The sequence below is a fragment of the Crocuta crocuta genome, unplaced genomic scaffold (assembly GCF_008692635.1).
Source record: "Crocuta crocuta isolate KB4526 unplaced genomic scaffold, BGI_CrCroc_1.0 scaffold130, whole genome shotgun sequence".
Taxonomy (NCBI): Eukaryota; Metazoa; Chordata; class Mammalia; order Carnivora; family Hyaenidae; genus Crocuta; species Crocuta crocuta.
In genome coordinates this window covers 3,678,900-3,695,730 of record NW_027527920.1, presented here as the reverse complement: position 1 = coordinate 3,695,730, position 16,831 = coordinate 3,678,900, and the positions used below count along the sequence as shown (strand labels likewise).

At 37.5% G+C, this 16,831-nt stretch overlaps 1 protein-coding gene and 1 pseudogene across 5 annotated transcripts in view; both read left to right on the top strand.

The window, feature by feature from the left end:
- The window catches only part of LRRC49 (leucine rich repeat containing 49), a 153,251-nt gene that overhangs the window by 111,626 nt on the left and 24,794 nt on the right, over positions 1-16,831 (top strand). For all 5 annotated transcript variants that reach the window (XM_077746256.1, XM_077746250.1, XM_077746272.1 and 2 more), the window contains 2 exons: positions 7,198-7,435; positions 16,568-16,753. In XM_077746256.1, coding sequence (XP_077602382.1) covers positions 7,198-7,435; positions 16,568-16,753 — 424 coding nt within the window. The remainder of the gene's footprint in view (positions 1-7,197; positions 7,436-16,567; positions 16,754-16,831) is intronic.
- LOC144218623 (3-hydroxyisobutyryl-CoA hydrolase, mitochondrial-like) lies at positions 7,897-9,155 on the top strand (annotated as a pseudogene).

Sequence of the window (16,831 nt, the reverse complement as noted above, 5' to 3'; positions counted from 1 at the left end):
TGTTCTAGCCTGTTATAGAAAGCCTAAAGATTTTTTTAAACAAACCAAAAAACCCCATAATCCTCTGAAATATTGTCTTTTTTTTCCCATTCAGGCATTTAAGAGTATATTTATTTAACCTGGCTTTTAGGGACCCATAACTCTAATGCATTAAGTTAATTACACTCTTTTTTTAAAATCCTATACTAATCAAGAAGGCATAGAATATGATCAAGTTGATTACAGGAGCATTTATACCTGTAATTAACCACATGAGTGTGAGGGTCTTGAAGAGAATTCCTATTTGATGGCAGACTGCCTACTGTTGTATAAATAATATTTGAGGTGGGAGATATACATGGAAATGTATTAGGCTTCATGGGAAAACAAATTTTAAAACATGGGTCCTCCACAGAAAATACCACATTTCTCAGAGTACTGATTTAGACTAGACAGGGGTAGAAAGCTAGACCACTTGATCCAGTCACCTACTCTAGAAATTTGAGTCATACTTGATTCTCTCTTCTCCTTTATTCCCCATCATTAGTCACTAAGTTCTACTTTTCTTTTCTCTTAAACATCTGTTATATCTGTGTTCTCTTCTTTTATTAATAATAATCACTATAACATATTGAGCTAAGCATTAGATAGGATTTAGAATATTTCTAGTCTCCAACAACTTTGAAAAAATATGTATTATAATCACATTTACATGTTAGGAACTACAACTACAACGAAACTAACTTACCCGCCACATCATCTGTTTGCCAATGGCAGACCTAGAATTTGAACTAAGGTCTGTCTGGTCTTCTTGCCAATTCCATTTCCACTGTACCATGCCCTCCCTTATATGAGCTGGTCAACACTCTTGCACTGGTTTTCCTACTATTCTCCCCTGATTCAGCCTCTCTCTGCTACATCTTCCACATGGTTGACCAGCTTATTGGTCCAAGGTGGATCCCTAAGGATTGAGAAACGTCTTGTTTATCTTGTGTCACCAGCACTAGCTCCATGCAGGGCACATTGGAGGGGCTCAAAAATATGCATCAAATATGGTCCTATTACCTTCCATTTTGCTATTTTATTACTTTTTCTGCTCATCAACCTTTATAGGATAAAAGCTGACTTTTCAGATTCATCTTCAGCTATGACTCCAATATGGTTCAGTGTTCTAGCCATATCGAAATTGTTCTTAACTGCATATGTTATATATAATTAGGCTGCTATGCCTTTCTTCATTTAGTTGTTCTTACCTAAAGTGTGCTCTCTCCTATTTCTGGTGAAATTCTACTATTCATCTATCAAGGACCAGTTCAAATGCTACCTTCTTTTGAAAACTGACTTCTCCTCACTAGAAGAATTCCTTCCTCTCTATTCTCATAGCATATCATTTAAATATTCATTATATGAAAATAAGTACATCGTATTTCAATTAATGTATATTATTTGTCTTGTTCTTTACCTGCCATTCATATTGGGAGCTCTTTAAGGACAAATAAGTCTTTTTTTTTTCCCTTAGTCCTTTTAAAAAATTTATTTATTGAAATTCAAATTAGTTAACATACAGTGTAGTATTGGTTTCAGTAGAACCCAGTAATTCATCACTGCTGTATAACACCCAGGGCTCATCCCCAAAAGTGCCCTCCTTAATGCCCATCAGCCATTTAGCCCATCCCTCACCCACCTCCCTCCAGCAACCCTCAGTTTGTCCTCTGTATTTAAAAGTCTCTTAGGGTTTGCCTCCCTCTCTGTTTTTATCTTATTTTTTCATTCCTTCATCTGTATTTCTTAAATTCCACATATGAGTGAAATCATATTACATTTGTCTTTCTCTGACTGACTTCTTTTACTTAGCATAATACACTCTAGTTCCATCCATGTTATTGCAAATGTCAAGATTTCATTCTTTTTGATGGCTAAGTAGTATTCCATTGTATAGTTATACAACATCTTCTTTATCCATTCCTCAGTCGATGGACATTTGGGCTCTTTCCATAATTTAGCTATTGTTGATAATGATGCTAAAAACATTGGGGTGCATGCACCCTTCAAGTCAGCATTTTTGTATTCTTAGGATAAGTAGCTAGTCGTATAATTGCTGAGTTATATGGTAATTCTATTTTTAATTTTTTGACGACCCTCCATACTGTTTTCCAGAGTGGCTGCACCAGTTTGCATTTCTACCAACAGTGCAAGAGGGTTCCCCTTTCTCTGCATCCTCACCAACATCTGTTGTTTCCTGAGTTGTTCATTTTAGCCATTCTGACAGGTGTGAGGTGATACCTCATTGTAGTTTGGATTTGTATTTCTCTGATGATTAGTGTCATTGAGCATCTTTTCATGTGTCTCTTAGCCATCTGGATGTCTTCTTTGGAAAAGTGTCTACTTATGTCTTCTGCCCATTTCTTCACTGGGTGATTTGCTTTTTGGGTGTTGAGTTTGCTATGTTCTTCATAGATTTTTGAATGCTAACCCTTTATCTGATGTCTTTTGCAGATATCTTCTCCCATTCTGTTAGTTCCCTTTTAGTTTTGTTGATTGTTTCCTTCACTGTGCAGAAGCTTTCTATTTTGATGAGGTCCCAGTAGTTCATTTTTTGCTTTTGTTTCTCTTGCCTCTGGAGACATGTCTAGTAAGAAGTTGCTGCAGCTGAGGTTAAAGAGGTTGCTGCCTGTTTTCTCCTGTACGATTTTGATAGTTTGATGTCTTACATTTAGGTCTTTCATCCATTTTGATTTTTTTGTGTGTATGGTGTAAGTGGTCCAGTTTCATTCTTCTGCATGTCACTGTCCAGTTTTTCTGGCACCATTTGCTGAAGAGACTGTCTTTTTTCCACTGGATATTCTTTCCTGCCTTGTGGAAGATTAGTTAGCTATACATTTGTGGGTCCATTTCTGTGTTCTCTCTTCTCTTCCATTGATATTTGTGTCTGTTTTTGTGCTGGTACCATACTGTCTTGATGCTTACAGCTTTGTAATACAGCTTGAAGTCCGGAATTGTGATGCCTCCAGCTTTGGGTTTCTTTTTCAACATTACTTTGGCTACTCATGGTCTTTTCTGGTTCCATACAAATTTTAGAATTGTTTGCTCTAGCTCTGTGAAGAATGCTAGCGTAATTTTGATAGGGATTGCATTGAATGTATAGATTGCTTTGAGCAGTATAGACATCTTAATATATTTGTTCTTCCAATCAATAAGCATGGAATGTTTCTCCATTTTTTTGTGTCACCTTTAATTTCTTTCATAAGCTATCTATAATTTTCAGTGTACAGATCTTTTGTCTCTTTGGTTAGGTTTAATCCTAGGTATCTTAGGGTTTTTGGTTTAATTGTAAATGGGATCGATTCCTTGATTTCTCTTTCTGCTGCTTCATTATTGGTGTATAGAAATGCAACTGATTTCTGTACATTGATTTTATATCCTGTGACTTTGCTGAATTCATGTATCAGTTCTAGCAGAGTTTTGGTGGAGTCTTTTGTGTTTGCCATGTAGAATATCATGTCATCTGCAATGAATGAAAGTTTGACTTCTTTCTTGCTAGTTTGGATGTCTTTTATTTCTTTTTATTGTCTGATGGCTGAGGCTAGGACTTCTAGTACTATGTTGAACCACGGTGGTGAGGGAAGACATCCTTGTTCCTCGGGGGGAAAGCTCTCAGTGTTTCCCCATTCAGGATGGTATTAGCTGTGAGTCTTCCATATACGATAAGGGCAAGTACGTCTTAATTTATCTTTATATCCCCAGTGCCTATCATAATACCTCACACATAGTAAGCTTGGCAGATAAACCTATGTGTTTAATAAGAGGCTGAGGTCATTTCAGTTTAGAAATTATATTCCATGTGTTTATTAAATTAATTGCAGAGTATGATTAGGTCAGTTCTGTTTCTGGGGACTAGAGGCCTATGAGAGGGAGGAAGGTTTTGATATATTCAGCACTCGTCCATAATCTCCATACTGTCCTTATCAATACAGAGGAGTTAGGTGCCTGTGCCAGACTCCTTAGCACCGTGCCCTATATATCGTGGGCTTTCAGTAAATGTTTGGTGACTGAATGAATGAACGAGTGAAATAATACAATGTATATATGTATGATTAAAGACGTGGACACAGCTTCCAAGCATACAAGGAAAACTGGAAGAACAATCCAGTTTTTAAATATTTTAAAATATTTTTAGGAAACTTTCCAAGTCACTTTTTATGCAAACCATTAAGAAAAAAACCTGTCCCCCCAAAGAACAGGTTCCTCTAGTCTACATTGGCCAGAGTTTGAGGCTAACTTCAAGCCTCATTCAGATAATAACTGAAGTGAATTAGATACCATATGCCCTGTTTAACAGGTGCTACATTTTCTGTTGACAAAAACAAACCTTTCTGTAGCCCAGAAAAGTTGCCATTTGTCTTTTTACAGAACACCCATGTGAGATCTATACAAGATAGAAATTACTTCTGCTTTCTTTTGTACCCATATTACTGTTTTGCTGAGTCTGCGCTTATTGATTATTTCACTTATTTTCCCAACAGTTTGCTTGACAAACCTTTATACAAAAAAATAATTCCTTTCTGATGAAAGACTTATCTTGGAGTTTATGTTCTTTAACTTTTTTTTTAAAAATTTTTTAATGTTTTATTTATTTCTAGGAGAGAGAGAGACAGCATGAGCATGGGAGGGTCAGAGAGAGAGGGAGTCACAGACTCTGAAACAGGCTCCAGGCTCTGAGCTGGCAGTCAGCACAGAGCCCGACACGGGGCTCGAACCCACGAACTGCGAGATCATGACCTAAGTGAAAGTCGGACGCTTAACCGACTAAGCCACCCAGGCGCCCCATGTTCTTTAACTTTTAATCATATGGAAAAGAAAAAGGCAAGACACGTCCAAGTCCATAATAGAGAATACCACTTTTCAAAGGATTTATTCATGTTTTTGGTACACAGTTCTGATTCCCCATCATTTTTCCTTAAAATGAACTTAGTATCATGGCATTAATGTAGACATCATTACATTAACTAGCTAGTTTTTTTCCCCTCGCCTTCACCTTACTTCTTCAGGATTCTACATCACCCTTATTCTGTGTCTGTATATCGCTGATTCTGCCCCTTTGTGCAAATCACAACTTATAGTCAGAACATGCTTCATAAGAGTCAATAGATAGTCATTAAAAACTTTTTAATTGTCTCCCTTCATTAATTCATCCAAGAGATATTTATTGACCACAGCATGTGCTGGGAGCTGTGTTAGATGCTAGATCTCCTAATGTGACAAAGTTGGAGCTCTCAAGAATCATAACGTTTGGTAAGAGAGACAGACAAGTACGCAGGTAATTGCCACGCAATGTGGTAAGTGCTGTGATGGATATGCAGTCTTCACAGCAAGCCTTCCGGAGTTTAATGGCAGTGAAGTATAACTCCTTTCTTTTACTTAACTCCAGAAATGATTGTATGCTCTACATAGCTCAGCCTGAAGCTATCACACAAAGCACAATGTAAGGAACTGTTAACTCCGTCTGATTTTTGTTCTGTTATCATCCTTTACCTTTATCGGATTTATCATCTAAGTGTATTCATATACTACTGCATGTTGAATGTCTGACTGCTGTCATATAATAATCGTCTCAAGCACTAAAGTGGCAGAAATTAAGCCTCTTTATATTTTCTTGGTTGCATATTCACTTAGAATTGACTAATGTTATCACCCAGCTTGTCTTTGTATACATAGATGTGTTACAAGTTAACAGTGCCTCTGAAATAAGTACACATAAGTCCAGTAAAATATAATAGGCCAACAAGGTTAATGGTTTGTTAGTCTTCCCTCTAATATCAGCATTATAAAATGTGAAGATCTTTAATAATTCATTTGTTGAATATACACTGTGAAACTCCCATTGCTGGGCCCCAGGTCCCCAAAGTTGAGAAAATTGTCTTTAGCTTCAATGAATTTACTGATGAAGAAGGCAAATTGTAAGCATATAATTATGATATAGTATGAGAACTGATATATTGGAGGAGTATATAAAAGTTAATAGGAGCACAAAGGAAGGCAAAGTACTAATATTAGTAGGGGCGAATAAATACTGCCTGAGAGCAAAAATAGCAGAATGAAAACCCATGGAAGAAAAGCCAACCATTGTTTTGACTTTTGTGATTAGGCAAAATAAATAGTTATATCTCTGTTCACAAATCCAAAAATTTGAGTTGGATTGAGCTATTTCTTTTCTTCTTTGGCTAACATTTGGGTACCTTTTACAGAAAATGTGGCTCCTACGTTGGAAATTGTAACAATTATCATATTCAGTAGAATACATGAAGTGATTTTATGTGTATTACATTTATGTGTGTATATGTATATATAAATACATATAATACATAAATAATACATAAATATGTGTGTGTGTACAGATACAGATATTAAATATTGGATTGTTTTTCGTCATTTTTAATTTCAAAATGGGGAGGAAATTGTCCTTAATTTTACTGCTTATAACTGTAGTATACAATTACAGAATTTCAAACAACATTGAGGTATTCAAAAATAGAAAGTCAAACTTACCCCTTAATCTAACTTCTGAGAGGTAAACTATTGTTAACAGTAATTATGTGTCTTCCCAAGTGTTTTATAAATATATTTTTATATTACATGCTTCTTAATATAGAAACAGTGTTCTATAAAATGTGGAGGTTTTTTTCAGCTACATAGCGGAATGCTTTATAGATTAGGAAAACATATTTGTTCTAACATGAAAAGATATCCATGATATACTGAATCAATTGTTTTAAAACTAAATAAGTTGTCAATTATCTTTAATTGATGTAAACAGTTTGGGTTAAAGTGTTATTCTTTGTTCACTTGCGCCTCTTTTTGAATTAAAAGATATAACCAGAAGAATACAAAACTTCTAGATATTCTATTGAAATTTAGTCTTTGGTGCTCTCGGCTTAATTATTGAAACAAAAAAAAATGAACATAAAATTTCAAATTTCAAATACCTTTTCCAACAGGTTTTTATTGTCTCTTATTTACTCTGCATGATAAGACTTTCATTTAAAATTGTATGTTGCAACTGATGAATGGATCAGNGGGGATGATGGGCATGGGGGAGGGCACTTGTTGGGATGAGCACTGGATGTTACATGGAAACCAACTTGACAAACTATTTTAAAAAAATGAATGAATGAATGAATGAATAAATAAATAAATAAAATTGTATGTTGCATTTTCCAGGTCTCTGGACTCAGGACTCACCAATGCTTTACAAGGTTTGTCTGTCACAGACACGCACCTTGTCGAAGTGGATGGGGACACACTTTCCCTGTATGGCTCAGGAGCACTGGAATCTCTGGATCGGAATTGGAGTGTCCAAACGGCAGGGATGGTGACAACGGTGTCCTTCACTTTCATAGAATTTGATGAAATCGTCCAAGTGCTTCCCAAATTGAAGATTAAATTTCCTAATTCTCTGGTAAACATTTCTTCTTAGTGGTGTATTTGAACTATTCTCAGTCATGACTTCTGTGTTCAGGCCAAAGGCCTGTTTGAATTTTTATTTATGCAGGTTCTATCTGGCGGGGAGACTAAGCTTTTGTGTTGATTTTCTGGATCTGGGATTTAAATTAGTATTCATAAATGGCCTTGCAGTTTTCCGTTAATATTGGAAATTATCTCTCTATAAAATTATTCTTTATGGAGTATAAAGGACTAATATAATTTTATTCAAACTATATATATTTCTACTATATTTTATTCAAACTATATATTTCTACTTTATAAAGCATTCAAGAGGGCCTCACATAATCCTGTCTTATGTATTCATGTCCTGTACCTGGTATTAACGGGACATGTATGTATATATATGATTTTTACAGCAGTCACCTAACAACAGTTAAAATAATTGTAGACTTGAGGCTCATGGGTGTCTTCGCGATGGGGCTGCGGGACATGTGGAGGCTCACGTCCAGGTTTAATTCCCGCAAAAGGACTGATATCGTACTGGAACTTTTGGGAAGACAAGCAAGAGGACAGCCTTTTGGGAACCAGGAGAAGGGACTTCATGAGACTGAAGACTGAACCTGGAGGTGCCATGACCTTGGACCTGCACCTCCAGAATTAGACTATCTGGGCACAGAGGCAGCAGGAGAAGTGCTGCTGGAAACAAGGTCGTGCAGGAGTGATGACACAACACAGACCAAAGTTCCTAAAACGCACTGAATCTTCATACGATTTGGCAAATGTCTCCCACAGTGAAAGAATTGGGAACCAGATCCTGAAGCTGTCCTGATCCTTCTATAAGGAGCGAGTGGAAAGTCTTTCTGTGCTGGGGTGATATCAGAGTGATCTCAGAAGGTGGAAAGGCAAACCAGAAGATAGCTCAAGATTTCTTTAGGGAGAAATATATGCTGAACAATGCCACCGACTCTTGCCAGAAACCATATGCTGCACTTATTCGTGGAATTACAGTGGGTGGGGGAGTTGGTCTCTCAGTCCATGAGCAATTCCAAGCGGCTACTGAAAAGTCTCTCTTTGCGATGCCAGAAACAGCAATTGGACTATTTCCTGATATGGGTGGAGGTTGTTTCTTGCCATGACTTCAAGGAAAACCTGGTTACTTCCTTGCACTAACAGGATTCAGGCTGAAAGGAAGAGATGTGTACCCAGCAGGAATTGCGACACATTTTGTGGCTTCTAAAAAGTTGGGCATGTTAGAATATTGGTTAGCCCTAAAAATCTCCTTCAAACGAAAATATTGCAGCTGTCTTCGAGGTTACCATCCGAAGTCCAAGACTAATCAAGACAAGTCTTTTACACTTGAGGACCGCCTGAACAAATACAGTTGGTTCTCAGCCAATAGTGTGGAACGAGTTAATGAAAATGTACTGCAAAATGGTTCATCTTTTGCCTTAGAACAGTTGAAAGGAATTAATAAAAGGTCTCCAACATCCCTGAAGGTCACACTAAGGCAACTCATGGAGGGATCTTCAAAGACCTTGCAAGAAGTATTAACTTGGAAATTTCAGTTGAGTCAAGCTTGTGTGGGAGACGATGACTTTCATGAAGGTGTTAGAACAGCTTTCACAGATAAAGACCAGAGTCCAAAGTGGAAACCAGCTGATCTAAAAGAAGTTACTGATGAAGATTTGAATAATCATTTTAAATCTCTGGGAAGTAACAATTTGAAATTTTAAGGTGATTATATTTTTTTATGTTTATTTTTTTGAGAGAGAGTGACTAGAGGAAGGGCAGAGAGAGAGAGAAAGCAGGACTGAGCCACTCAGGTGCCCCTTCATGTGACTAGATTTTTAAGAGATTGTTCTGGAGCAGGTGTTGGCAAACCTATAGCACATGGGCCAGATCTGGCCTGCTGCCTGTTATTTATTTTTCCACAAGCTAAGGATGGTTTCTGCATTTTTAAATGGTTGGGGGAAGAAATCAAAGACTAATATTTCATGACGTGGATATTACATGAAATTCAAATATTGTCCATAAATAAAGCTCTATTGGAACATAGCTATATTTATCTCTTTACATATTCCCTATGGCTGCTTTGAGTAGTTGCAGCAGAGACTGTAAGGCTTGCAAAACCTAAAATATTTACTATGTGAGCCTTTTCAGAAAATGCTGTCAAGCCCTGCTTTATAAGATGGGAAAATTTGAAATTCTTTAGAGATTATTGAGTTGAAATATCTAATTGAAATGGGAACCTTATCTTTTAGCTTTGGGTAGTAGTTCGTGCATTGACTAAATAAACTTATGTATAGATTACTTTTTAAAAAATAATTTTTGAGGCACCTGAGTGGCTCAGTCAGTTAAGCATCTGACTCCTGATTTCCACTCAAGTCACGAACTCACAGTTAGTCCTGTCGGGCCCCACATGGTGCAGAGCCTGCTTGGGATTCCGTCTCTCCCTCTCTCTCTGCCCCTCTCCTGCTTACACTCTCTGTCTCTCAAATTAAATAAATACACTTTAATTTTTTAAATGTTTATTTATTTTCAAGAGAGAGAGAGCAGTAGAGAAAGAGAGGGAGACACAGAATCTGAAACAGGCTCCAGGCTCCGAGCTGTCAGCACAGAGCCTGATGCAGGACTCGAACCCACGAACTGTGAAATCATGACCTGAGCTGAAGTCAGACTACGCCACCCAGATGCCCCAATAGATATACTTTAAAAACCAGTAGGTGTAGCTCTGAAGAGCCAGAGGGCTAGAAGACACTAAGTTCCCACCCTTAAAGAGACAGCACAACAAACAACCGTCCTGATACACAGCATAGAAGCAGCAGTTTGAAAACTTCCCCAGGATATACGGGGAAGATTTATTTACTAGTCTCAGAACATGTGCTGGAGGGGACAGGGATCTTTTGGAGACCTTTCCAAGACCCAAAGAGCAGGCAGGTGCCATTTCCCATCCCCCACCCCACAGCCTGGATACACAGACCCCTGCAGGAACTAGCACGGCACCAACACTCTCCACCTAGCTTGTGAGCAGTGTGCCCCAGCCCCACGTGCTTCTGCGGACATGCCCGCTCCATCCTGGCCTGGGCAAGAGGCATCCTGGGTGGCCGCAGGTCCCCTCCTATAGTGGGTGGATGCAGACCTTGCTGGCACCATATGCCCTGCACCTGCAGTCTCCTATAGACCTGCTGCCTCCAATACAGCCGTGGCCAGAGCCCACCCAAGATGGTGCCACAAGCCTGGCACTGTGCAAGCAGCCTCGAAAGGGGCCAGCACCACTCCAGAGTGACTCCTGCCATGGGCAGAGGGGAGAATAACCACACACAGCAGTCTCACTGCAGCCCCAGCAATGGGCTGGAGTCTGATATCGAGTCAGACCGTAGGTCTTGCCCAGCAATTAGAAGCTTCTCAGGGGACAACACGGGGAAAGTGTCCTGCAGTTCTGTACTACTGCATCGCTGGCAAACACCTGGCAAAACAAGGCCCACAGCAAGGCACATAGTAAGTATAATGGCAGAAAGTAGTGCTCAAGAGAGACTTTTAAAAGCAACAGAAGAGAAACCAGTTACATACAAGGGAAATGAGCTGACTTTTTCAGCAGAAACTTCACAGGTCAGAAGGGAGTGGCATGATATATTCAAAGTGCCAAAAGAAAAAAACCTGCAACCAAGAATATTCTATCCAGCAAGTCTATCATTCATGATAAAAGGAGAGAGAATTTCCCAGACAAACAAAAGTTAAAAGAATTCATCACCACTACACCAGCCCTACAAGAAATGTTAAAGGGGTCTCTCTGAGTGGAACAGAAAGACTATAAGCAGGAGTAAGAAAGGTAGAAAGCACAAAAGCAATAAAATTAAGTATATCTATAAAAATCAGCCAAAGGATTCACAAAGGGATATAAAGTCTGACACAATTTACCTAACATGTGGAAAGGAGAGGAGTAAAAATTAAGTGTTTTTATAATGGGTTCAAACTTAAGCAGATGTCAACCTAAAAAGACTGCTATATGCACAAGATGTTATGTATAAATCCAATGGTAACCATAAATCACAAACCAGTAATAGATATGCAAAAAATAAAGAGAAAGGAATCCAAGGATATCACTAAAGAAAATCAGCAAACTGAGAGAAGAGAGCAAGAGAAGAAAGGAACAGGGAAGAACTACTAATGCAACCATACAACATACAACAAAATGGCAACAAGTACATCCTTGTCAGTAATTGCCTTGAATGTAAATGGACTATGTTCTAATCAAAAGACGTAGGGTGAAGGAATGGACAAATAAAGCAAGACCCATCTATGTGCTGCCTACAAGAGACTCATTTTAGACCTAAAGACACATGCAGATTGAAAGTGAAGGGATGGAAAAGCATGTATCATGCAGATGGAAGTGAAAAGAAAGCTGGGGTAGCAATACTTATATCAGACAAAACAGACTTTAAAACAAAGACGGTAACAAAAGACAAAGAAGGACACTATATAATAATAAAGAGAACACTCTAACAGAAAGATGTAACAATTGTAAATATTTATGCACCCAACCTGGAAGCACCCGTATACATAAAGCAGCTAAAAACAAACATAAAGGAAGTAATCGATAGTAATACAATAACATTAGGGGGCTTTAACACCCCACTTACATCAGTGGATCCATCACCCCAATAGAAAATCAACAAGGGAAAAGCAACTTTGAAGGACACATTGGACCAGATGTATCTAACGTAAGTATTCAAAACATTCCATCCTAAGCAGTGGAGTACACGTTCTTTTCAAGTGCACATAAAACATTTCCTGGAATGGATCACATATTAGGCCACAAAGCAAGTTTCAACAAATCCAAAAAGACTGACATCATACCATGCATCTTTTCTGATCACAACACTTTGAAACTAGAAATCAACCACAAGAAAATATCAGGAAAGAACACAAAAACATGGAGGTTAAATAACATGCTACTAAAAACCAGTGAATGGGTCAGCCAAGAAATCAAAGATGAAATGAAAAAATGCATGGAAACAAATAAAAATGAAAGCACAATGGTCCAAAATCCTTAGGATGCAGAAAAAGCTGTTCTAAGAGGGAAGTTTTGAGCAATAGAGCCCACTTCAAGAAGCAAGAAGAATCTAAAACAACCTAATCTTATACCTAAAGGAACTAGAAAAAGTACAAACAAAACCCCAAACCAGTAGAAGGAAGGAAACAATAAATAATAGAGCAGGATACATGAAATAGAAACAAAAAGCAGTAGAAGAAGATCAATGAAACCAGGAGCTAGTTCTTTGAAAAGATCAACAAAATTAATAAACCTGTAGCCAGATTTATAAGAGAGAGAAAGTGAGAGAGAGAGAGAGAGAGGACTCAAATAAAATAGAAATGAAGGAGAAGAACTAACTCCTGACATCACAGAAATACAAAGGATTATAAGAGAATATTGTGAAAAATTATATGCCAACAAACTGGACAACCTAGGAGAAATGCGTAAATGCCTAGAAACATGTAAACTACCAAAACCGAATCAAAAAGAGAAAGTTTGAATACACTGATTACCAGCAATGATGTTGAATCATAATCAAAACCTTCCAACAGACCAAAGTCCAGGACCAGACAGCTTCACGGGTGAATTCTACCAAACATTTAAGGAAGAGTGACTACCTATTCTTCTCAAACTATTCCAAAAAGTAGAAGAGGAAAGAAGGCTTCCAAGTTCATTCTACAAGGCCAGCATTACCCTGATACCAAAACTAGATAAATACACTACACATAAAAAAGAGAGTTACAGACCAATATCTCTGCTGAACATAGATGCAAAAATGCTCAACAAAATACTAGTAAACCACATCCAACAATACATTAAAAAATTGTTCACCACGATCAAGTGGGATGTATTTCCAGGATGCAAGGGTGGTTCAATATTTGCAAATCAATCAACAAATGATCATATGATCATTTCAATAGATGTAGATAAAGCATTTGACAGAGTATAATGCCATTCATGAAAAAAGTCCTCAAACTCTCAGTGATGTCTCAGGATATAAAATCAATATATAGAAATCCATTGCATTTCCATATGCTAATAATGGAGTAACAAAAAGAGAAATTAAGAAAACAATCCTATTTACAGTGGCACCAAGAATAATAGAATACCTAGAAATAACTAAGGTGAAAGACCTGTACTCTGAAAACTCATTCATGAAAGAAATTGAAGATGACACAAAGAAATGGAAAGGTATTCTGTGCTTAATGGATTGGAAGAACAAATATTGTTTAAATGTTCATACTACCCAAAGCAATCTACAGATTTAATGCAATCTCTATCAAAATACCACCAGCATTTTTCACAGACCTAGAACAAACAATGCTAAAATTTGTATGGAATCAAAAAAACCCTGAATGGCCAAACCAGTCTTGAAAAAGAAGAACAAAACTTAAAGGTGTCACAATCCCAGATTTCAAGATATACTACCAAGCTGTAGTAACCAAAGCAGTATGGTACTGGCACAAAAATAGGCACAGAGATCAATGGAACAGAATAGAGAGTCCAGAAATTATACTATTATATAGTCCATTAATCTTCAACAAAGGAGGCAAGAATATGCAATGGGAAAAAGACAGTCTTTACAACAAATGTTGTTGGGAAAACTGGACAGCTACATGCAAAAGAATGAAACTGGACCACTTTCTTATACCGCACACAAAAATAAACTCAAAATGGACTAAGGACCTAAATGTGAGACCTGAAACCAAAAAAATCCTAGAAGAGAACAAAGGCAGTGACTTCATTAACATCAGCCGAAGCAACTTCTTTATAGATATGTCTTCTGAGGCAAGGGAAACAGAAGCAAAAATAAATTATTGAGAATACCTAAGAATAAAAAGCTTCTGCACAACAAAGGAAACAGTCAATAAAACTAAAAGGCAACCTACTGAATGGGAGAAGATATTTGCAAATGACATATTCAATAAAGGGTCAGTATCCAAACTACAACTCAACACCTAAAATAATCTAATTTAAAAATGGGCAGAAGACATGAACAGACATTTCTCCAAAGAAGACATACTGATGGTCAACAGACACATGAAAAGATGCTCAACATCACTCATCATCAGGGAAATGCAAGTTAAAAATACAATGAGATATCACCTCACAACTGTCAGAATGGTTAAAATAAAAAACACAAGAAACAGGGGCGCCCGGGAGGCTCAGTCAGATGGGCGTCTGATTCTTGATTTTGGCTCAAGTCAGGATCTCAGTTCATTGAGATCAAGCCCCACATTGGGCTCTGTGGTGAGCTCACAGAGCCTGCTTGGGATCCTCTCTTTCCTTTATGCCCCTCCCTCCCTTGATCATATTCTCTACTGTCTCTCAAAACAAACACTGAAAAAAAAAATTCACAAGAAACAAGTGTTGGAGAGTATGTGGAGAAAAAGGAACCTTTGTGCACTGTTAGGGGGGGCATGCAAACTGGTGCGGCCACTGTGGGAGACAGTATGAAGGTTCCTCCAAAAATTAAAAATAGAAGTGTGCTACCATCCAGTAATTGCCCTACTAGGTATTTACACAAAGAATACAAAAACATATTGGGGCACCTGGATAGCTCGGTTGGTTGGGCATCTGACTTTGGCCCAGTTCATGATCTCATGGTTCAAGTGAATTCAAGCCCCACATCAGGCTCACTGCTGTCAGCACAGAGCCTGCTTCAGATCCTCTGTCCTCCCCTCTCTGCCCCCCTCTTATGCTCTCTTTCTCTCAAAAATAAACAGTTAAAAGAAAAAGAATACAAAACACTAATTTGAAAAGATACATGCACCCCTATGTTTATTACAGCATTGTTTACAATAACCAAACTATGGAAGCAGCCCAAGTGTTCATCCATAGATGAATGGGCAAAGATGTTATATATATATATAAACATATGTATATATATATATATATATGATATTTATGTGATACATACATACATATACTGGAATATTAGTCACCCATAAAAAGAATGAAATCTTGCCATTTGCAACAACATGAATGGCTCTAGAGAATATAATGCTAAGTGAAATAAGTCAGAGAAAGACATACCATATGACTTCACTCATATGTGGAACTCCAGAAACAAAGGGAAAAAAGAGACCAAAGCCAAAAACAGACTCTTACGTATGGAGAACAAACTTATGGCTGCCAGAGGAGAGGTGGGTGGGGATGGGCGAAATAGGCGATGGGGATTCAGAGTACACTTATCATGATGAGCACTGAGTATTGTATAGAATTGTTGAATCACTGTATTTGTACACCCGAAACTAATATAGCACTGCATGTTAACTATACTGGAATTAAAAATTTTGAAAATTAGTTTGAGAAATTAGCTTTTTCCAGTTTTTCCAGTTAGCTTTTTAGCATACTATTGTATTATGTATTAGTATCTCTTTGCAGAAACTGTGAGTTCTCCCTTGAGTTTTTATTATTGTTATGCTTTTCTCTGTGAGCCAAGTGATTTCCCTCACTTCTCCTTTTATAGTGTATTTTTCTTTTGCCACATCATCCTTCCTAAAGAAGATAGATAGAAGTGGAGACAATATGTTAAGAAAAGAGCATCCAGTTTCACAGAAAGAGCACTTACATCGGCCTTTCTTCCATTTTAGTGATTTTCTTTTCTCACACCCAATTGAACTAGCCTGCATAGTAATTAGCAAGATGCAGTTAATAATGAATAACTAGATTTTTTTTTTTTTTCAGAAGAATTTTGAATCCTGTATTTTTAAAGCTCTGCAAGTTTTATTTCGAATCTTTTCTTTGGAAACTTAAATTTGGTGTAAAGCATAAAAAATGTTAGTAATGCCTAAAGTCTGGATTATTGTATATTTATACAATTTTAAGAATCTTCGTTTGTGAATCTTAGTATGTGGGGGATGTCGTTTGCAGGTGGGAAATCACTTTGAATTCAATACTGCGCTGATTAATGGATTCCACCAATGATGCATTAGATGGATTAAAATTGTGTATGTTTAGTAGATTCCGTTGATTGAATGCAATTGAAAACATTAACTAAGTCTGAAGTTTACAGATTACTTGGGGGAATGATCAGTGAAGCTTTAATGTTAACATTTTAAGATGGTCACATTCAATGTTCAGCATTTTTGTGTTTTATTTTTGTAGCACCTTAAATTCAAGGAAACAAACCTTGTAATGCTGCAGCAATTTAATGCGCTAGCTCAGCTCCGCCGCGTCGACCAGTTGACAATTGATCCTCAAGGAAATCCAGTTGTCAATTTTACACTCTGGAAATACTATGTACTGTTTAGACTGAGCCATTTTAGTATGCAGAAAATAAATGGGACAGAGGTAAGCTAAACATAAGTCAACTGTAGCATTAATATTCCCTTTTAGGAGACACAGTCATAAAAAATGGACTATTCCTGG